Source organism: Cavia porcellus, unplaced genomic scaffold, assembly GCF_034190915.1.
Source record: "Cavia porcellus strain 051 isolate PalLab524CR breed Dunkin Hartley unplaced genomic scaffold, mCavPor4.1 scaffold_33, whole genome shotgun sequence".
Taxonomy (NCBI): Eukaryota; Metazoa; Chordata; class Mammalia; order Rodentia; family Caviidae; genus Cavia; species Cavia porcellus.
Window position 1 is genome coordinate 35,287,558 of NW_026947516.1, and position 24,084 is coordinate 35,311,641.

The window sequence follows — 24,084 nt, forward strand, 5'->3', positions numbered from 1 at the left end:
GCTGATTTACATCAGACTTCTGTTGTTAAAGCACAGTTTCTTTAATATCCTCAAAATGAAGCATTTATTCACCCAGATAATAGATACAAATCCATGCATTCAAATGTTCCTTGGAGTCAGAGATCAAGATGGAAATCCCCAGAATCATAGACATTTGTGTCTCTAAACTTGCTTATTATGTTCACATTCAAGGAGGGTGGAAGGGGTAGTGTCAGCTTTTTAACCAGAATCTTTTCATTACTTTTCCCTGTTGGGGTTGCAGCACATGCTGTGAATGACCTCCAGAGATTCCTCAAGCTGTATGCAGACAGCAAATTGAATCTGAAAGCTTTATTAGACAAGTTTGTCTTTCAGCTGGTGGATTGGATGTCAGCTATACTGGAAAAAATAAAATTTCTTGTGAAACTGGGTCCTGACCTTGAAAAAAATTTCAAATCAAAGTGCACAATTCTGAGTTATGTCCTTATTTGTTAAACAGAGTGCAGGCTCAAAAAAGAGGCAAATTTTACCTTAGAAGCAAGTAAAATAATATAACTTGTCTTCTGATCATGTAGACAGGAAAGTAAAAATGCCTCTCACCGAATCATAGGATTTGAAAATACACTAATAATCAAGGTAACTAGTTTTCTCAGTTCAATAGCAAAAGGAACACAATTTTGTCCACTTACTATGCATTGTTAACATAGAGAAAGTGTATATTTTTTAATCTATGAATTTCTTGAAGGATAAAGAATAATACTGGGAAACAGGTGACATCAAAGATTGTTTTACTTCAATGCTGACTCCTACATTTAGTTTCTCCTTTCTGATATTGGCAACAATGGCTTTTTGAGGGCATGGTATTCATTCCAGAAGTAGAATTTTAAGGGATTACAATTTAGATTTTTTCCCCCTATTGTAGATCTACACTGTAAAACTAGCCACTAGTATAGTTGGTGTTATGCAATTTTACCTAAAATTTAGGATATCTACATTGTCTGTTTGATGAACTTACCAAGACTGGCAAGTGCCTTGAAAAGGAGATTGAAAAAATATTAAATATGAGAGAAGAAATGAAGTATATGAATTTTAAGAAGAAGATAGCATGTAAAGCAGAGGTTCTCAAATTATATATTATGAAGAATGAAAGTTAAGGAATGAGACAGGCCTGAAGATTTGCATCAAATCCATGGAACATCCCTATTTGATGAGTACCAAAGTCTTTTTAAAAAACATATATATGAATGCTGAAGAACACTGAAATCAAACATCAGAAATACAAGTTTGTGTTCAGATTCTGTTACTAAGCAGCTTGAAAAGTGTATTGTCACTTAATTTCCCTGGGATCGCAACTATATGAGGAGGCTGACTTATACGATCAAACTCTAATATAAATAAATATTTATTTACTCAGAAAGTATTATTTAAATACCTACTATATGATCGTCATTAAATAAAGCTAGACATACATGGTAGCAACATAGAGAGATAGGAAACGGGCATATGCAGTCTTTGTGTTATGACTGAGTCATGAATTGGTCAGCAAATATAGAACAAACTTCAGCTCTGAAGACTACAGCAGAAAAACCAATATAGAAAACACACTTGGGAAGGTAGGGGAAAAGCTATAGAATTTAAAAACAAACATTTTAGACCAGTAATTTCTATTTGTTCAATATGAACTAATGAAAACAACTGTTTGTGCTGATATTGTTTGGCCATTTTTTCATGCCTATATCTTGTAATCTGAGCAATTACTTTGAAGATAACAATATGCAATATATTAACCATTGTTAATCTCCTTTTTCTTGTTTTGTTATTATGTATCACTTTTACAGTTTTTTTCTCTTAAAAAACATTTTAGAGACAGCTTTATTACTGAAAGCCATGTGGACTCACTGATTTAAACTAGAAAATGGAAGACTGAAGCAAGATTAAATAACAAACTTGAAAGAATAAGGGAACACAGCCTAAAACAACAGTGAACAGAAATGTCCTAGTCTTACTCAAAAAAATAATTTAGACAGTAACTGGAGTTTGGATTAGGCAGTTGAAAGAGAGTCCAGCATAAAACACTGGTAGAACTCTATCTACTCTTCATTACTTAAGAAAAGAGTGGGTAGTTAACCTTTGAAGATTGCTTCTAAGAAAGATGAAGCCTTTCCTGAGATAGTGGGGAAAAATGAATAACCTCTCAATTGCTGTTCCAACTACAGTCTTAAAATCTACAATTTAAGTGTAAGACTGCTACAATTTCCTTTTAAAATCCTCTTTTTTTTAAAGGTTAAGTTATATTCAATTTTAAAACCACTTGGTGATGTTTTAGAAAACATTACGAATCCATGTTATAGCCTTCTGCTATAAATGATACCAAACCTATTCTTATAAAGATATTTAAATAGCTCTAACTTCACCTTGGCAATGTGATATTCAATATTATCATATAGTCTAGTCATTTCAGGCAGAGTTTCTTTCTTGGAAGAGGTTAAATAGTACAAGAAGGTTAAGGCAATTTTACCATAATCAACATTATTTCTGTTAAAATGCAGCACATTGGCAACTGAAAAACCTATCAGGACACTTTATTTAGCCATCAGTATTAGTCTCCTACTCCACCATACCCACACACACATGCACGCACATGTCCATGGGCACACGTGTGCACATGCACATGTCTGTACACACACACACACACACACACACACACACACACACACACACACAAGCACACAAAGTTCCAGGCAAGTTTCCAACAAGCATTAGAAAAGATGGCTTAGAGCACTTCTTTTCCTTTTCCAGTTCAGACCCCAAAGCTCAGCCCCGTGGTACCAAGCAATAAACCCGCCAAAAGGTTAAGAGAGGGAGAAGAAAGGCAACTTTATCATCACAAAATGGATAATTAACATCTAAATACTGGAGCTTTCACAGTCTATCACTGTCTTGAGTGCTAACAATGTTGCCACTGTTGCGCTTTTCCTGTTAACCAGGGAGCATTGTTGAAGATCTTGGCCCAGCACCAGGTATCTAACAGAGTTCCTTCTGCCAAATGGGAATGATACTGGGTGTCCCCAGCCAGGGATCACTGAACTTACTTCTCTTTGTATATATCTCATTATATTTCAAGCATGCTCATTTACTGCTGCTCACAGATATGATTATTCAATTACATTTTGGTGTAAAATTTTGCTCTTACTGTATTAGACTTTGAGGAAATTTTCAAGATTTAAAGGTTGTAAAGTATAAAACCAACAGTTGTATGGCTATGTTATCAAGGTTTTCAGCAGAGCAAGTATCCATTCATGAGACAGACACAAATTTGGTTTCACTGAAACTGATTTTCCTTATTTGAAAGATTCAACCAAAACAGAATTGACAGTAATAATGTAGCAGACAATGCACCCCCTCACTAGCCAGTATACTTCAGTTGACCGGGTGATAGTTCCTGTTACAAGTTCCTGTAACTTCTCTCTTTTAGAAACAGCTGGTCACTGTGATGCATAGCTGGTCACTATCATGCATGTTGTAAGAACCAATCAAAGACAGCCAACTATCTACCTCTGTACTTCCCCTTTGCAATCCCATAAAAACCTCCCACTCTGAGCTTTCAGGGCCTGATATTTTGGGAATGTTCCCCATCAGTGCCCGTCGATGTAAGTAAACCTGCCTCCCAAATCCTGGATGTTTGTTGTTTCTGCTTTCAGTTGCAGAAACATAACCAAAAGAAGAAATGATATGTGTGGCACCTCTCCCAATGTTTCTGGAGGTATCTTAGAGGAATGCTAAATGCTGAAGGGATGAGTGGGACACTAAGGACCCAACCTACCCTATCCATTCTGTATGTATCCATACATACAGGGCTATTGGAATATAAACAACTCCTTTTATATATCTTTTTATATATACCATGTGGGATGGTAGTATATGATGTGAGTTGCTGTATAACCCATAAAACTGAATACTTAGCATTTGGCCCTTAAACAATGTGTTGATCTCTTATCCAGTGGCAGAACAACTGAGATTAAAACATAAGATTCTTGACCTCCCATACTGAATTTCCCTGATTACATTTGAGATTTGCTCTCTGGAAATTAATTGCAGAACGACATGGTTTCACCGGTGTTTAATCAGCTAGAAACCTCTATTAACTCGCTCTTCTATATATCTGTGTACAATGCTCAATTCATTTCATAGTTATTACCCCAGCACATTTGAGTCAAATCCTGATTTGCAGTATTTACATTAAAAATGTTCTATATGCAGTTTCTTTTAAAATGCTAAATGGGGTACTGAGGAACATGAATGTTCTCAGGCCCAGCAGCTTGCATATAAGAAAGGATTCACACTGACATTTACCACCAGATTTGCTGGCTTTTTGCCTCCATCTGCGATGTAAGCCTTTAGACTCATGCAAAGTCCTGTCTAGCTAAATGTTTAGCTTTTCTAGAGAAACTTCATAGAAGCATGTCTCCCCTTCCCAGAGCTCTCTGCTAGGAACACTGAACTGCCTGGTTTCTGAATGCTCCACTTCCTTGAACTTCTAAACTCCAGCATCTTTGGTGAAGAGAGTCAGGAAGTAAAGGTATAGAATAATATGGGACTCCCATTGTTTGCTACAGCACCAGATCACACTACAATCCCACTCTGTTAGACTCAGCAACATCGATGAAGTCCTTTCTATTCACCATAGGCCTATGGTCAGAATTTTCAAAGTGTAGTCTCAAGATCAGCATCATCTAGGAACTTTTGAATGATGCAAATTTCACCCCACATAAATTAGAGATTCTGGGGTTAAAGTCCAGCAATTTGCATTAACAAAAAATGGGTGGTTTTAATCCATGGTAAGGTTTAGAAACAACAACATAGGGTGTTACATGGAGACGAACACATTTTATCCACTTCTTTCTCTTTTTCTCAATGTAGTGGTTTGTGTATAAATATAGCTATTGCAAGGTTACCAGTCCTAGTATCTGTACCCTTTGCAACATGATATCCCAGCTCTTCCCTTCAAGAAATGAAGTCATTGTCTCACCTCTGGACTCTGGACTACAGTTAAAACTTACTTTGAGCAATAGAATGTAGCAGAAGTGAGATACAACCTTCCAAATCTGAGCATCAAGGAATCGAGCTTTTCCCCTGCCCCTCCCCCTCTTGGAAGACTGCCTTAAGATCATCATAAAATGAAGCCTTTCTCTAACCACCAGAGGCTGAGGGTTTATGAACTGCTGAGGTTCTCCAGTCAACAGCCTGCTGTCAGATACCCATATGAAACCACTTTAAGCAGCTAGCTCCTGTGCACTCGCATTTTACCTGCATTCACATTGGTTATCAACTAGGACCATTACAATAACTATCCAGCTAATGGTAGGGCAAACTGTAGAGCAACACATTCATAAATACGTAAATTGCTCTTATTTTAGACCATTAAGTTTGAGGGTGGTTTTATTCAACAGCAGCTGACTGATACAGCAGGTATCAGAGGAAAGATAATTGCAGAACTTTATTTCCAATATACCCATTTGTCCTGTAAATTAGTCCTGTAAATTTGTCCTGTAAATTAGACCAGCTCAGGCATGGTCACTGCATCATATTATATAATTTAGATAAATAGCCATTAGAGAGCTTGGTTTAGTGCTTTTAAAAAAGCCACTTTGGGCCTAAATTTCCACACATATAAAAATGTTCAACCAGGTGATAATATCAATGATTAGTCCAAGTTCACAATTCTATGTTTCTAAGAAATTCAGAGTAAATGGATTTTTCCTACATGTTAAGTGGAAAAGATGGAGAAATATTCATCACTTTTAGTCCCTGCAGATTGAACAGTGAGTTAGATTGCATTAACTACTGGTTAACTGCCTCTGAATCTAGAATTTCTATTACGTTCATGAACGGAGAGTAAGCACAAGACAAAAGCAAAATACAACACAACGCAGGCTTTGGAGACTGACACACTTGGATTGGAATCCCGGCTCATTTTCTTTCCAGCTGTGTGCCCTTAATATAGCTATTTTCCTTTGAAACTTTGGATTTCTTGCCTTTAAAAAAGCTATATTTACCCATATGTACTTTTGTAATTATTTTGAGGATAGAGAGATAAATGCAAAAGCAGTTATTCATGCAATACTAGGAACTGAAAGCAAAAACATTATGATGAGTTATAAATTCTGCTGCATAATATAGTACATGAAATATAGTCACCGGACAAATTAGATTTTTAAAATATTTTAACTTACTTCATATTAATTTCATGAAGCAATATAAAAATTACTAATACCAATGTATTAACTACCACATACAAATTTTTAAAAGAGTTTTATTTGAATAAAAGCGGCTCTGGATCTAACTGACCCCCTATTGATTCTTTTCATTCAACATTGGTGTGTTTAACATTTTGACTTTATGCCCAGCTTTGTGGAGTTTTGCTAAAGGGGATGAAAAGCCCCTGCTTTTGAGAACATTCCTCTCTTGGTTCTACAGCTCTGGCCAGCTATCACCAATAACTTGGAGCTGAGGACTTGCCCAGATTCCCTACCGGCAGCAAGACAGAGGGCGTGGGGAGGAAGACAGGCACCATGGAGGCAAAGAGGCCCTCACTGGGGGAAGAGGGAGTATAGGAAACAGGGCATCCCATTGCCTCCCGTGCTCCTCTGCTGGCCCTGTGCTGGAGTCTCCCTGGTCTTACTGACATTTCTCTGTCTTACTGATATTTCAACATCTTCATTTTGATTCTTCTCTTTCTGCCTAGAATATTTTACTCCGTTATACATATAGCTCACTGTCTCAGATCAACTTTCTCCTAATGGAAAAGCCTGCCTGATCACACTTTAGACAATGATGGTCTTCATCCACACTCGCTGTGCTTGTACCTTATTTCCTGCTTCTCTGTAACTATGCTTCTCAAACTGCAGTGTGTGCATGGAGCCCTGGGGAATGTGTTAGCACACAGGTTGTGATTAGGTGCGTCTGAGGTGGGGCTGGCATTTCTAACTAAGTCCATTAGACATCAATTTGTAGTCTATATTCTATAGCACATATATTCAAGATAATATATATTTTTCTTTATTAGTCTATTGTCTGTTTATTCCAATTAGAATATTTCCTGAAAAAAAGGACTTCACCTTATCTTACGCTGAATGTTCAGCCCCTAGTCTGATGCTCGATATATAGAAGTTACTCCATAAACATTTGCTAAAGTGTCTGAATTCATGTTGCTGGAAATTAAAACTGGAACTCTGAGTATATTTTCCATTCCAAACATTGTCATTATATTTAGGAACAATACATGTGCCATGGTTTTGGACTCTTTCTACCATACACATATAGGGTGGTTTAATTGGGGACGTAAACCCATAAATTCAGTTCAACAAGCTTATAAAAGAATCATTGAAATAAAATCTGAGGCTGAATGTATAAGAGACAGAGAACAAATGCCAATAAATGATTATACAGGAACAAACTGTGCATATGTGCTGAGGGAAACAAAAAATTACAGCTCATAGAAAGAAATAAACCTGACATAATTAGCTGAATATAAATCCTGATATAGCAGTTTCACTGTCCCAGGTTGAAACATGATGCTTGCACATCTTTTTCAAGTCTCCAGTGCCATTAAGTCTAACCCTGATGACTGCCCAGAAATCCCTGGAGGCTCTTGAGATGTACTGTACCCAGATTGTATGCCCTGCTTTAACCCAAACACTGTTTATGCCTCTACTGATTTATGATTATGCCACCCTAGCTATGATCTAATTCTATACATTTCTACTTGATATAAAACAAAAATCAGCTTTACCTGAAGAATTGGTCACCATGCAAAATACTTCAATATTTGATCTCTGAAAAGTAGCCAAGGGGGAAAAAAACACCCAGAGATGCTTTTATATCTGCCTAATTATAGAATGGGTACAGCAAAGTTTTCTGGTTTCTTTCCTGTGAGAGTGAAAGCCTACATTAAGACTGCTGTGAGATTTTGTTGCATATCTTCTCTCAACTAAATAGAAAGTGAAATAAAAGAGACTGAAAAAATGCAGTAACAACAAAAGTTACAGCTATAGCTAAATGAAGAAACATTAGTCCCCCAAGTCAGCTCCTGGTAATAAACATAGCTCATTGTTGTGTTCTTTTGAACTCAAAATGAAAGAATTTTTAAAATTGCTTTCAAAGGGGACAGGGAGAGATAGGAAGACTGGGTTTCTGTGATTTCTGTAAGCATATTTTGTTCAAGTTAAATATTGTCTAAATAATACACGACTTGGAGATCGAAATCCCATGGGTATAGCGTTAATGAACACTCTGTTGCTTCACCTTGATAGGAAAGTGATTCATTTCTGGGTGTTGGGAATATTGGTGGTTTACTGTCTCCCTTACAATGAATTGCTTCCAGCCCCAGAAAACAAACACACAACAGCAGCACCAAAAAATAAAGACCCAGAAAAACACATCTTTTTCTAATAAAACCTCTACTTCTCGGAGGCAGCCCACAGGCAAGGGCAGGCTGAAAGGAATAGGAAGTCAGGCCCTCTTCCAGCCATTCAAGAGAGCTCTGCAAAGAGAACCCAGCCCAGGGCTCCTGAAAAATCAACTCTTGCGAAAGCAGGTGAGGCATTTGCTGAAGTCAAACCGCATTTCAGCCACTGGTACCCTCTCCTGCCTTCCTCTCTTCCCTCTACTGTATCTTCAGAGACCCCTCTTCAGTAAGTCTTTGGTTCACAGACAATTTGCAAAGAGCCCATTTCAAGACATTTTGCATAGTAAATCCACAAAGGTTTGTTCCTAGCTGCAGAATGGAGTGGAGTGAGGGGCTAATTCTTTCTTTTTACTCAGATATCACCTCATTGTCAAGCTTTTGAACAAATAGCCAGTGGGGAAAAAATGGCTGCAGTATACTTACAGGCTCCAACAGTGGGCAGTCCAGGAGTCAGGTCAGGCTGCTTTGCTCTCAGTTCTCGAAGTAAGTGGTTTACTGCCGCCCACTCAGAGCTCAGGTCTTCCAACTTCCTCTTTAATAGAAAAGCGCATGTATTACTTACTTGATTAACACCTTGACGATAACTTAATTCATGAAGTTATTAATTTGTTTTGTGAATATGTTATTGGATTTCTATTATATTTTACTTCTACATTAATTTTCTAAGTAGAATTCCTCTCAATGGAATTATAATTATTTTAGCCAACTACCCGACAAGTATTTATTGATTGTTTGCTCCACATAAAGCCTTCCTCCAGGCACAATTTCATTTAGAAAAAACTGTAGAGCACAAACATTAGTGAAAACAAAACAAACAGAAAACAGCCCCCTCTCAACCTTCAGCTTGACTCTTTTAAATAGTATCTATTGTGGCTGTATACTGGGATTCTGTAGAGTACTTTTTAAAAATCCTAATGCCCTGCCTCACCCTAGGTAGCAATGTGAGACTCTCTTGGAGAGACAGTGATGGAGACCAGGATGCATCACCCAGGGATCCTTCAAGGAAACATTCTTGTTGATGAGGAGGGTACATAGGTAAACATCCTTCAAGTGACATTGCTTTCAGGTACTGCCTCAGCTGCAGAGTAGTCCTCCCTGGGCAAACTGTAGCCACATCTCTTGGCTGATCAAATATCTATATACAGATATAAATATCTGTATCTCCAAGTGGAGCCAGTTTGGCTCAGAGTTGGACTACTATGAAAGGCCATTTCAGCTTCAGAGTGTCCGGTGGATCCAGCCAGCTAGCTGTATATATAGGAGAGAATTGAATCCTGTTTCCTTCCCGGAGTGATTTTGCTCCTTTACAATTCACAGAATCACCTGGAAGCCTTCTTAAAACACAGATGGATTCAATAGGGCTCATGGATTCAAACAGGAGTTTACCTTTCAAACAAAAATTTCCAGGTGATACTGATTGTCCATGACCAAAGCCTAAGGTATTCATTGTACTTAATGAGTTGTCATGTATCATTCAGAATAAAAGAAAATAGATTCGAGTTGAGTAAAGCGACCAAAGGAGTGATATACTTAAACACCGATAGAACCTAGGCTTCTGTAATAATTTTAAAGCAAAAAAAAAAATGCTTAACTAAAAACATATACACTGTACTGATATAAGAGCAAGAAAAATACTACTATTGCAGAATTTTTGTTACAATTAGCAACAACTGATTAATACAATAGTAAGATTCTTAAAACCAGCACATACTGAGCATTTTGATATTGTGGTAAATCTTTTGCATATGTTGTAGGGAACATAAATAATTTTACTGACACTAGATTTAGTTAAAATGAATACCTTAGCAGAAATTGCATTCTGCTAAAGCAATGAACCATCAGAGTTGGAAGAGCCAGAAACTACAAACTCTTTAAAGAGGTGTTGAGTAAATAGGAATGGTAATGAACCCATGCTAACAACTGGAATGTTTTATATACATGTTGCAGTTTAGTGTTAATCATTAATTTAATGCTAATCATTTCAATAAAAACATTCATTTGTTTATTTATCCTAGGAAATAAATGTACAGCTGCTACTTTGTGCTGTCTCATACCAGTTACTAAGCTTAGCTAAAAACATATACACTGTACTGACACAGGAGCACAAAATGAAGATACTCTCTAAGTACTCCCAGCCTTGGGAAGAAAATAGAAATGTAAACGAATGACCCAGAATTTTAGGGAAAGATACACTGAAGGAACGGCTTAATGCAACCTGTGGAGGTCAACAGGTTGCCTAAGAAACCAAATATATGCAATGGTTTTTTGAAAAGACCGGAGATTATTCAGGAAGGTGATACTGGAGTGCCAGGTGGAAAGAGGACATTCCAGATGGAGGGAACAGTATGTCCAAAGGCATAGGGACAATAAATATTGAGCCTGTTCAAGAAAATGCAGTTTTTACTTGTTATCTGGACAAAAAGTTCATAAGGAATGATATGGAACTGCTAGCTCAGACCAAATAGTAATATATTAACGTCTTGTATTTTGCGATTAAAGGACTCTCTTCTAATAGTAGGGGGCAGGGGTATTTGAAGCAGAAGAGTGGGACAATAGGATTTACAGTTTTCAGTGTGGGATCTTTACCAGAAGGGAGCAGAGTGATAAGTTGAGATACTAGTGCTGTTATGCGAGTGAGAAGTGGTGTTGACCTGCCCCCAGGCTTTGGTCATGTAGAGAAAGGGAGGAAGGGTGGGAGAGGCGAGGGAGGGTGGGAGGGGGGCTTTATTTGAGCTGGGAAGTATTGAAGAGGAACTTTCTGACCAGGGGCTTTCTCAAGCTAACTCATCATTTTGTGTCTTTGCAGTTAAACTCTGCCCTTCAGAAGAGAGCTAGCAAGTCTTCTGCTTCTTGTGTGCTATTTGCTTCACACTGAACCCAGTGCTTGCCAATAATAGGTGCTCTGTAAATATTTCTGAATTGAAAACAAGTCCATAAAAATAGCTACTTGAATGAGAAAAAAATGTTACTTTAGTGTTTCTTTTTCCTACTTGACCACAATATGAATTATATACCACTGAAGATTCTTCTTGCAGAAGAAGTGAAAGATCCCATGTAATTTTTTCAGGTATGCAATCAATTTAGTGAGGCATTTATAAATCTTGAATAAGATTGCCCAGTATTTGAAAACTCATTCCCTTAAACCAGGGTCACAAGTTCAATTCCTTACCATAGTCTAGGTGATAACCCAGAGAGCAGTAAGACCTGGCTAAAGCAGGCAGACACAGCTTCAGTGGCAACTGTTTATTGCCAATAGAAACATGGATCTATATTGTCCATAGGAATACGGCGATATATATTCAACAAAATCTCTACCAGTCATGTTTTTACCTGAGTGTATGCCAGAGAAGACATATTCATCCTCCCAATGGCATAAAGAAACATAAGAAACTTTGCCACTGCATTTTGGGAAATTGAGGCCAATATGAATGTGTATGTGAAGGAAATATATAATTGAATATGATGGATCCATGCTAAGTAATAGTCTGTAACTGTCAAAATCAACAAACTAAGCTACAATAACATGGATGGATCTTTAAAACATAACTATTATTTTTTAAAGCTAAGAAACAAAAGATTTATAGCATAACATAGTTTTTAAAATTTAAAATGTTCTTAGAGATGATATTGTACCTTTTGTGAGACTAAAGTAGATAAGAAAATAGAAAAATATTGTCGTATTTGAGGAACTTTGTGAATTGGTTGTTAGAAAAACCATTAGAAATTAAGCTATAAACCAGGCATGGTGGCACACACCTCTATAATCCCAGATCTTGAGAGGCTGAGGCAGGAGGAACGTTTGAGTTTGAGGCCAGTCAGTGTTACAAAGTGAGTCCAAGGTTAGTCTGAACTGCAGGAACTGCATAGAGAAAACTTGTCTCAAATATATATATATATATAATCAAACTCACACCCTTTTTTTGAGACTTGCTCTTGCTTTGTATTCCAGGATGGCCTTGAATATATTCCAGACTGGTCATGACCTTGTGATTTTTCTACCTCAACCTCTCAAGTATTAGGATTAAAAGCATGTACCACAACATCTGGCTAAAATTGAACTAAAATTTATTTTTCCTAACATACCTATCATGTACTTTCTTCAGGTTGTTTATATGTAATGGACCTGATATTATATCAGCTTAGAACCTGTCATGGTTTATGTCTGTGTCCCCCAGGCCTCATGGGTTTGCATTGTGTATTTGTGATAGTTTATTATTTAGTGCTTGGATTGATGGTGTCAGTGCTCCAGGGTGTAGCCATACACCATAGGGGTGTAGCCAGGATGTGATGTAATGGCAGGAAGAAGGTGTGTCTTGCTCTTTTGCTGGTTCCTGTTTGGTATTTGCAGTCACCATGAACTGCGGCCCAGCCATGCCCACCTGTCTTGGAGCCAACTGAGTGTGGACTGAAAACTCCAAAAACTGTAAGAAATAAACCTTTCCTTTCCCAAATTTGGGCTTCAGGTATTTTGTCTCAGTGATGAGTAAAAAGTAACTAAGACAGGAATTTGGTACCAAGGAGTGGGGTCATTTGCTGTGACTATACCTGACCATGTTTTTTAAGAGGCTTTGGAAATGGCTTGTGGGTGGATTTTGGAAAGGTTTGGACATGTCACCTGGATGCATAGAGCTGGAGCAGCTTAGGCTGTTCTGTAGAGGAGATTCTGGTCAGAGCTCAGGAGAACAGAAGGCTGATAGAAAGCCTCATGGTAAAGACCAGGCTTGGGAGGTTTCTGCTGGGAAGAAGGACTGCATTGGTCATTGGACTCCACATGATGTGTGTTATGGCTTGGCAGAAAGTTTGTCTGCATTTTGCTCCTGCCCAGAGACTTTGCCTGAGACTGAGACAAAGGCCAATGGACAGATTAATCTTGAAAAAGAAATTAAAAAGCAAACAAACATTGAGGCTGTGGCATGGCTATTGTTGGGGGCTTTCAGCCAGCTATATGTTTCAAATCAGGAGCAAAGAGCCCAGCAGGATAATTTAAAATGCTATGAGTTTGGCCAGAAGGAAAATACCAGGAAGGCTGTGGATTGTAAAGACAGGGTTGAGATTTTGATTGTTGATGGGAAACAGAGAAATACGAAAGATGGCCCCAGGGCATCCCAGGAAGTGGGTCCCCACCCTGTGCAGCCTCATAGCAAAGGTGAAAAAATCTGCTCAGAGGGAAAAGCTGCAGAGTGCCAAGCTCCAGAATGGCGACAGTGGCCACATGAGGTTGCAGAATGGTGGCAATGTAGAGAAGCTGTTTCTCACAGTCAGGCAAACAGAGCCCTGCGATCCAGGCAACTGAGCCCTACAGCCAAGAGAGAGAAAAGTCTGGCTACTGCTTCAGCTGGCAGGTTTCAGTCCACACTTAGTTGGCTTCAAGACAGGTGGACCTGGCTGGGCTGCAGTTCATGGTGGCAGCCAACAGCCAGCCAGAACCAGCAAAAAGCAAGACACACCTTCTTCCTGCCATTACATCACATCCTGGCTCCACCCCTATGTGGGTGGCACACTGACACCATCAATCCAAGCACTAGACAATGAACCATCATAAATACACAATGCAAACTCATGAGGCCTGGGGGACACAGACATAAACCAACATGTTCTAAGTGCATCACTGCATTAATTAACAGGCATTACTATATAAATTAACAGAACCATTGATGTTTTAATGAAATCCTGAAACGTAAAAATTACAAAAATGTTTAAATTACATTGCGATTTAGAATCAGAAGTTCTGAATTCATTATTACTGATTGTGTGATCCTTGGAAAATCAGATAGGTCACTCAGATTTATCATCCTTGAAAAGTGGATATAATACTACCACCTAACTCATAGTTTTGTTGAAGAAACTAAATGAGATGTTTTATGTGGAAGAACTCTGTGAACTGTAAAGTATTATTAAATTGTTGGTTAGATATTATGCACAGCTTAATGAAGCAAAACAGAAGATAGTCAATAAAAGTTTTCATTAAAATGGTTACACAAAATATTTCAGTCTTTAAAGGAATAGGTTTTAGTTATCTGAAAAATAGTATATATGTATATTCATTTCTCATTTAATTAATATGCAAACTCTGAACAGTCTATCCATTTATTCAGATGTTACCTTGCACACTGTAACTCTCAAATGAATAGATGTGGAGTTAATAATTTCAAACACAGGAGTGGATTTTAAAAATTAACTATTACCTCGATGTTCCACAAACATCTGAGGATATTACAAAGGATCAAAAGCACGATACACTCAGGATTGAATATTTTCAAATTTTCCATAATTATTAACCAGTGATATCACTTAGGAAATGGTTATAGATTTCTATTTGTCTCATCACAAAAATTCTCTTGTAACTTCAAGACTTCAGTGCACTTTAGAGTTGAAATTTATTATATGTTTTTCAAGTTCTTTTCTGATTTGTTTCATTTTGCTTTCTGCTTCTCTGGCATGTTCCCATATTTTCTATTTCTCAACTTTTCTTATGCTGCTATAAAATTCTTTTAGGTGGCAAGAAATATTTGGATACAGCAAACAACGCAGCTTTCTTCACACAATAAACTTTAAGCAATGTTTAATAAAAGTTTATAAAAGGTAACAATTTGCTATACATGATAGCCATCTGTAAGCAAATTGAAGGTAACCAAATAGATGTTTAAATTGTCATCTCTTTAAATACAAAATCTGTGAGAAAACAGTTTTCACATCCTACTTTTGACTACCTTTCCAAAAGTTTAAAATTTTGAATACGCTAATGAAAATGCAGGTCTCAGCCATTTCTTAGATGAGCTGCAGATTCAACAGAGCATGTTCATATTTTACCCAAAGGGAGAAATTTACAGAGCATTTTAAACAATAAATTTAGTTTCATTATAGATTATTTTTGCAAATAAGCATTATTTTTCATTATAGATATTTTGCTTTGAAGCATTCATAAGTGTTAAGACAATTATAACAAATGATGGGAAGTTTCTTCTTTATGAAGAGCAGGAATTAATTAGAAGCAAAAGTGATTTCTGAATATAATCACCTTTTCAAATTTGAAATGAAGCACAGCTATTTAAGTTAGAAATTTTCAAATTTTAAAAAACATATCTTTCTCTCATGCCAACCCTTTGCATGCAATTAATAACCCCTGAGTAATAAAGGAATCCACCTGTGGTTTTATATAACCAGACATGCATGTGAATATTGTGACTGAAACATTTGCATCTCTATGTCTGTCCCTATAAATGCACTTATACATGTGAGGACTAGAGGTTAAATTCAAATCTCAAAAGTGTTTGTTTCCTTATAGCTATCGAGTAAGCCTAAATTGAGACCTTCATTCAAATGTTTCCTCAGAGTCAGCTTAGATTAGAAACTTTATAATGTCTTCTGTGGATCAACTGTTTCCTTTTGAACAATTAATGTTACATATTAACCTGAAGTAATAGCAAGAGACATGAGTTGAGATGTTTGTGGAATTATTCTGGCAGAATTTGGTTAAATAATAACAAAAACAATGTGAAGAAAGCTGACAAACCACTACCAGCTGTCCTAGTTTATAAGCCTCAGGTCCACCAGTGGTGGAGGCAACTGGAAATGAGTATTTTAAAGATAAATTTTAAAAAGCAAAAGTTAATCTATTGTCAAAATGAAGAACGTACATTTAAGAAAAAAAATAAGGTCAGTCTTTCTAATATTTTGTGAATTGGTGTGGACATTTGACAAAAAAAAATCCAGTGATAGCATAGAGAAATTAAAAAGGGACTCTGCTGATAGCTGAAAGCTAGCTATGTCATAATGATTCCAGAAGAACAAAAAACAAACAGAAACAAAAGTATTTAGAGAAAATAAACTAGATAGAGGCAAGGACATCCAAAGTCATGATTAGAAAATTACGAAACAAGGCTACTGAAATGAGTAACATGAAGCATTGCTGTTCCTTTAACTCAGACATAGTAGTCCCATTTCAGTCTTTCCTCCTTCTCAACAAAATTTGCTAAGATCATGATCATCACAGTGACTTTCCTGGCAGCATCTCATCCAGACATAGCGTCAACTTCTCTAATTCTTCAGCCAGATAAACTTGAAGAAAGGCTCTTTCTAATGTTCTCGGACTGAGATGCCTTACCAGTTTCCTGGGGTGCTTTCTCCCCTACTCAAATAAATTAAATATTCCTAATATTTTTTATTATAGGATTTTCCTAGTATTCTTATTTGGAGAGCTTTAGTAGCAGCATAGGGGAGGCCAACAGCACCATACTGAAAATCATTTAGAAGACAGAGGTTGAGTTATGGAATTCTGGAATGTATACACAAAAATTTTGTATGAAGTTGTTTCATTAAAAGTAAACATGGCAAGAGAAATACTTGTAAATGAATGGGTTATTGTGTAAAATGCAAGATAGCAAAAATGAATGTACTACACAATTAAGAAATTAAATTAGACATTTGACAATCTTATCCATATCATTAAAAGTTTACTTGAATAATTTTCTCAAGTCTCATACAAATTTTACCTTCAAAGTGTGAAAACAGGGCTCTCTTCATGTTCAAACTGGTGATTAGTAATTAGTTAATCTCTTGTATTCTAAGATCTTCTCCTCAATTATAAAGCAAATTTGAATTGAAAAAAACCTCCTGCTCATGTATTAATAAATCATAAAATATCTCTAATATTATTACTTCTATCAGTTCTCTCATTTTGCTCATGCAAAGAGTCAGTCAAAATGGACTGGATCATTAAGGGGACAAGTTATATCTGTCACCTCTATTAATTTTTGACATTATAAAAAACATTATACTAGGTAAAGAGATTCTACACGTGATACATGATTCACAAAATCCAAACATTGTTATAAATACAAGAATATATGATTGAACAACATTTTGATCAACAAAACAATAATTAACTCCAGATATTATTGTAATCATAATAATATTCAATTGAGCATGTTATATATACTATATAAACTGCCAGACCACATTTGTTATAATATATTGAAAATTAGTAGGCAAAATAAAAATCCCTTAGGAAGTTCTTAGAGATGTTAATCTATAGATATTGGCAAGAGAACAAACTTGTTAAGGAAAAAAAAGCGCCCAACTTAATCTAGTTAATTAACAACAAAACAGCTGGGAAAATTAAACATCCCTGGTTGTGATTGACTGTAATTGAAAATGACTAATGATTCTGTCATTTTGCAGCTTACATATGAGGGAATGATGCCTGGAAGATTATCATTTTCCTGTTGGCCATTTGTATACAGCAATGATTTTGTGTGAAAGTTTAGAATGGAGCCCATTGGCCAGATGCATAAGATACTTTAACCTTTACTTTTACTGTTACATTTAAAATTAATTCAAAATAAGTAAGTAAAATATATTACAAACATCATCTAAGCAAGATTTCTTTTGATAATATAAAAAGCTAGCAAGTCAAAACAGTTGGCTTTATCTAACCACTTTGGCAAGTAACTAAGACATTTAAAATTCCATTAATGCTCTCATTTCTAATATATGGGAGACAATATAATAATTTAAAAGACATACATTTTTAATATTTTAATGAAAATTAAATTAAAATAAGTATAAAGTGAAGAAAATGGCATCTACATGCTTAAATAGTACAACAGAGTTAAAAATACAATGTAAGGAACAACGTAACTCGTTTATTTCTTATGGGATTGTTGGTATTATTGTCAATGTTGACAGTTGTTTTGTGGCTTTTTAACTGCTAAATGTGCTATGATGGAAAACCTAATTATTATTCCCTGGAAAATGGAATTTAGCAAAATTGAGTCAATCAATTTGTATTATCATAAAATGCAATTACCAAATACATAAATTTAACAAAAATTTAAACACTATGTAATTTAAACACTTTTGTAATGCTATGTGAGGGTAAGAGGAAGAAAACATACACAAATGAAATAGAAGTGTGTGTGTTTGTGTGTGTGTGTGTGTGTGTGTGTGTGGTGTGTGTGTGTACATGTGCAATGGGAGGAGAAAGTGAAAAGTAGGTACTGGGTGTGAGAGAGAGGGAAAAGGAGAAGAAGAGAGAGAGAGAAAACATGAAGCTACCTACTTAATCACCATCTTATAAGACTGTTCAGGTAATTTTGCACCAGAGATCTAGTACTGTATTTATGTCATTAGAACAGTCTCATGATTTATTTTTAAACTTTAAAAGGAAATCCTCAAAGAAAATAAGAGAAAGTTAATTAGACAGGAATTGTTCTTTTTTTTTTTTTTTTTTTTAAAAAAACCAAAGTACCGTCTTGGGAAGGTAACAAAATCTTACAGAATTTGGAGAAGGAAAGCAAAGAAAAAGAAGCTGAACAGGAATGAAGCCAGATCCCAGTCAGCTGTCTCCTTGTATCTGAATACAGGAGCCACACAGATGGGTAATCTGATTCACAATGTGGAGGTACCCATAGACAGTCAGTTTCTAAGAAACAGAACCATTGTCTGATGTGGCCTTAATTAGAATATCTGCAAGTGGATGACATATTAATTATCCATTAGTACTGGATCTTACATACACACACTAGGATTCACATTTTCTTTTTTAAGAATATCACTTATTTTTGTCATGCTTTTCAAATGCTTTTCTCTCCAATAGGAAAAGCAGTAACAAACTTCCTTATGACAATGTACAGAAGGCTGTTCAGACCTCATTCTCCTATTGAGGGATGAGAAAGCTCAGAGTTAAGGGGAAGAGGTGTTAGAAATAGCATGATTGAAAATTTTTGATATATGGACTCAGCACTGAAAAAAGGTTTGTTCATGTACCATTAGAGCAATGGATCATCCTTCAAAAATCATCTTTAACCTTTAAAAAAGGAGCGTCTGATCCATGCAGAGATTTTAACAGCTGCCCTCACAGCTTTCTGCCTTATGTTGTAGTGCCATGTTTTGCACTGTGAGGTCGTTTTTCTGAGCTTCTAGTGTTTCAAATTGTGACAAATCCCAGCTAATCTTCAGGTATTTCCAAGGGCAGGGAGCATTATCAAAAGTTGTGGGGCTGGGAATAGTAGTTCAGTGGCAGAGCCATGGGTTCCATTCTCGGCAACAGAAAATGAAGATAATAATAAAGTTATAGGTCATGTATTTCTCCCCATTCCTTAGCTCCCAAATTAATCTCATCCTTTTGCTCTTATCAAACTGAAATGTTGATTCTTTTCCAAACTCAGGAGAGAAGCAGTAGAACAGGAAGGAACTATCACCTATGTTGTACCTTTCCTAAATGAACTGAATCAAGATTAAAGGGGGAAAGAAAGACCCCGACCATAACAAAGTGGGTTTAAGGGATGTGAAAGAGGACAGTGATATAGCCATAGCCTCCATTCTTTTATTTCAGAACAGTAATTATCTTTTCACATCACCAATTTACAGCAGAAAATCAGTACACTCAGACTAGACAGATTCCTCTTCTGATTTTAAAGTGGTCCACGAGTTAAGGCTGTGGGTAGAGATAGGATTAAGATACCACCAAATGTTTGGATTGTTTTACATCTAATGAAAACAAAATTTGTTCCTACTTTCATTTAAAAATTTTCCTCTATGTTTTTCTTTTTAATAAAGGCACAAGATAAAGCCAGCTTTGTACAAATTTGTGCAGTTAGGTAACTGTTACATTAATCCTAATTCCTTGGTCATTGTCATAAACATATGGCATTAAATGTTTGAGGATCAAACAAGAGTATATAGAATCAACTTATGCAATAGTTCATTTGGCCCTTTTATGGCTTGCTAAAATGAGAGTCTGCCTGGGGATTTGATTTCTTTAAAGTATCAGTAGAAACACTGAAATGTACTGGTTTCAAACTGTCTCTTACTCTCACATCTAAATACTTAACACACTGTTAGTTTATAAAGGTGATTATACCGAGCTTGAGCTTGGATGCAAGCTATTTTTCTGGATTTTATTTTATTTATTTATTTATTTTTGGTACCAGGGATCAAACTCATGACCCTCCACTTACTAGGCAGGTGCTTATGCCACTGAGCTAAATCTGCAGCCCTGTTTTTCTGGATTTTAAGAGGGAAAAATGTATTTCTGAATAAATATATATTACTACCTACAGAGAAACCTGTGCCTTTTAGCAGTTAGTGTTTGGACATTATGGCCAGGCCCAGACTTTTAAAGTTACCTAAGAAAAATACCCTTGTTAGCTATAGTAAAACCAAACAATTTTGTAGAAATGAAGCTTTGGCCAAGCACAAGGGAAACTAAGCAGTGACCTCAGAGACAGTGTCTGAGTCCTGGTAATGTTGTTTGCAAGGACAAACTGGTTCTGCATAATGAGATTATTGACCTGCACAGTTTTAGAGCAGTTTTAAACATGAGGGTGAGGTTCACTAAATCTCAGCCTGCAACATTAGCTGAGAAACCAAGACTGATCAATAAATAGCCACCATCTACAGGCTCCCAGGAACCTTCATCATAATGGGACCCATTGTAATTTTGGTCAGGTACAGAGAATAAGGTAACCTATGCCTATGCCTAACATCTATTTATCACTGGACACTCGTTTGCAAATGGAAGCCATTGATTAGCTGTTTTTTGAAAACTAACCAGGCTTTCCATCTTTTCCCATGTAATAGCCTGTGAATAAATGTGCCCTAGACTTCAAAATGCACACAGAGAAAGGAAAGAAGTAGAACTCATTCTTTCACTCATGCCAGCTTTTTACTAAAGATAGAAGCAATTACATGACATTTCACTAAAATTTCTTGACCCAATAAAATACTGAAACCTGAGTGACGGTTTTCCTTTTTCATAAGAAAGAGCAACAGAGAAAGGAAAGGTCACAGACCATATTGTGATTCTTTACAGCTGTTGGAGACAGACAGTATGATGCAGTAGCTTGATTTGAATTAAGCCAAACAATATGAAAAGCGTCAAGGCTGGCAAGCAATGCAATAAAGCCCCAAAGAATTTAATCTACCTTGAAGGTGGGACTACTTTTTGTACTGATGGCAGCACACCAGGACAGAAATGACTCCTCTGATGCAATGACTTGTTAATAGCCTTAAGATCACAATGTATAAATAGGATATGTTGATCAAAAAGACAGCTTGCCTCTGCTATTGCAGTATGACCAATATTTCCTTACAAGTTATTTCATCGATTATAAATAGATCACGTCAATGGCAAATGTACAACAGGGGAAGCATAACCCATTATGAAGTAATGAATATTGCTAGAGGTTGCTTCATTACCTTCACTGGCTGAGCGGCTGGTTTTTCCTTGTACAAATGCTGCCCTTTAGACAAAATCTTTTCCACATCCGGTTGTTTAGCTTGAACTGCTACTTCAGTTTCCTGGGGAAAAGAACCCATACAGTGCAGATTAACTTCACAGTTAGCAATAAAATTACTAAATTTAAATATACCCTTGGAGACTCCACATGTATTGCAGATCAATTTCTGTGCATTACAGAGGGGCACAAAAATGTAGCTTTTAGTGCAGAGAAAAGAAAATAGAGGTCTCTGTAAGGCACACTGAAGTTTAAAAAATTTACTTAAATTATATCAGAATACTATAACACAAAAATACAGACACTAACTTTCTATTTTTCAAAAAGGTATGATGCAATGAGAGGTATACTTTGTTAATATGATTTATATATATAAATACTAGTTTTAGCTTCAGTAATATAATCTTAATATTTATTTTGCTCTAACTTTTATTTTACAGACTCTGATTGGGGTTTTGAATCTAAATTCTTTTTTGCAATGGAAATCAAATAATGCTTTCCACATCACTGTCAAAATGAGGTTTCTTTCCCAAAGAGTAAACACTTAAAAGCACAGTATCAAAGTTTATTATATATTAAGCAGTCAAACTAAATAGGCCTTTTAAGGAATGATTAAATTAATTTTTTACTGTTTGTTTTTCCTTAGCCCAGAGAACATTGAAGCATGACAGGAAAAAAAAAGTCCCTTTAGATTTATAAATATAAAGTGATTGTTACTGACTGCTGTCTAGGGTTCTTAAAGAAAGAACAAATGAAATGTGCATGAATTGAAGCTGAAGGAAGTGCAGTTAAATATTACAGAAGACTTTTTGGATGGGACGCTTGTTACACAGTAGGATAGCATATTGCTTAATCAATGTCAGGCATCAGCCAGGGCCTGAGCAATCTTTCCCAGGGAGTGGCTCCTGATTAACCCGTATTTGTCTTCCTCCTGCTTCTATTCTGGAGCTTCTCCACACTGCTGGGAGTACATACCTTTATGCCACTGTTTCCTTTCTGCACTGTGTTTGGACCTGTCCTTGCTCAGCCCAGGAGAGCAGGAAACCCCGAAACCCACATTAATACAATCGTATACTGCTCAGTAGTGTGTCTAGTCATTTACAGGTGCTCAGCACAGGCTCTTAAGAGACGTGATTTCTCCAGATCTTATAATGACCACCAGTGAGAGAAAGATGCTTTGGTCAAAGCATCTGTAACATTAAGCCTAATCCTAGGTGTTAATAGGTATGTGCGCAAATCTCAGCCACTTCAGAGTAGGAGCCTTAGCTACTTCATTGTCTAGAACTGCTGATTGATGTCTCATAGCCCATTGCCCAGACATATTATTCCTTCAAAGCACAGTACTCAATCTGACTATAACTCTTTGCAAGAAGAGGAAATAGATCTGATATCTCAAATCAGGAATGGGGCACATCTATTTTTGGCACTGAAATCCTAAAAGGTGCCAAGCCATTATCAGTTCACCGTTAAATGCTTTATTTGCAAAACATTTGAGCATATTGAATGGTGACATGATGTCAAAATACTTGAAGACAGAAAAATAAGGCATGTTATTTAAATGAAGTTGAGAAAAGATATCTTTAGCAAGGTAAATTTATTTATGTACAAAAGTGACCAACATTTTCCACTTACCCATGCTTGATTTATCTATATCATGAATTATCAAGCCAAATCCATGTATGATAACCAAAGTATGCATTGAAAATTATATATGCATTATATACCAAACAAAGGTAACTTGAAACTGTGTCATCATCATTCATATTATATGTGTTTACCTAAGATAAAGTACATTTTTTATTTTTTTACTAACCTCTAGGGACTTTCCTTGTTAATTGATATTGGCAATTACTGGTAATAAGCGAGGTGTGATGATTAGTTTCACCAAGGCCACAGACTGTGTCCTTAAAGATGATATAGTTACCATTTATATAACAACCTCCACATACCCTTCCCCAAATTCTGAATGAAAAAGATTATCACTTTACAGATGAGAGAACAAAGCCTGGAAAAGAAAGCTAGTGGTGGTGGTGGTAACAATGATGCAAATACTTTGCCTTTGGCCCCATGGAAAATAGAGAGTTGATATTCAAACACAATTCCAAGGGCTGGGCAAGTTCAAGGTTGGGAGTCCAATCGCCGGTACAAAAAAAAAAAATGAGGAAACAAACAAAATTCCATCTGAATCCCAAGTTGATTCTGTTTCTACTAGTAGAAGTCACCTTTCCACAAGTTACTAAAACCTGTATCATCTGATTTGATCTAACTAACATTATTATTCAGGAGTAGATTTCATTTTCATCATCTATCTCAATTGAGTATTATGATATATACCAACACATTTTCATATTTATCTGATAATAAAAGACAATCAAACTTGGCCTGTAGAGTCATCAGAGT

General features: G+C 36.4%; 1 protein-coding gene across 17 annotated transcripts in view; it reads right to left on the reverse strand.

The window, feature by feature from the left end:
* Positions 1–24,084, reverse strand: part of Dmd (dystrophin) — a 2,110,831-nt gene that overhangs the window by 644,048 nt on the left and 1,442,699 nt on the right. For all 17 annotated transcript variants that reach the window (XM_063242792.1, XM_063242803.1, XM_063242804.1 and 14 more), the window contains 2 exons: positions 21,647–21,748; positions 8,870–8,978 (listed from right to left, as the gene is read on the reverse strand). In XM_063242792.1, coding sequence (XP_063098862.1) covers positions 8,870–8,978; positions 21,647–21,748 — 211 coding nt within the window. The remainder of the gene's footprint in view (positions 1–8,869; positions 8,979–21,646; positions 21,749–24,084) is intronic.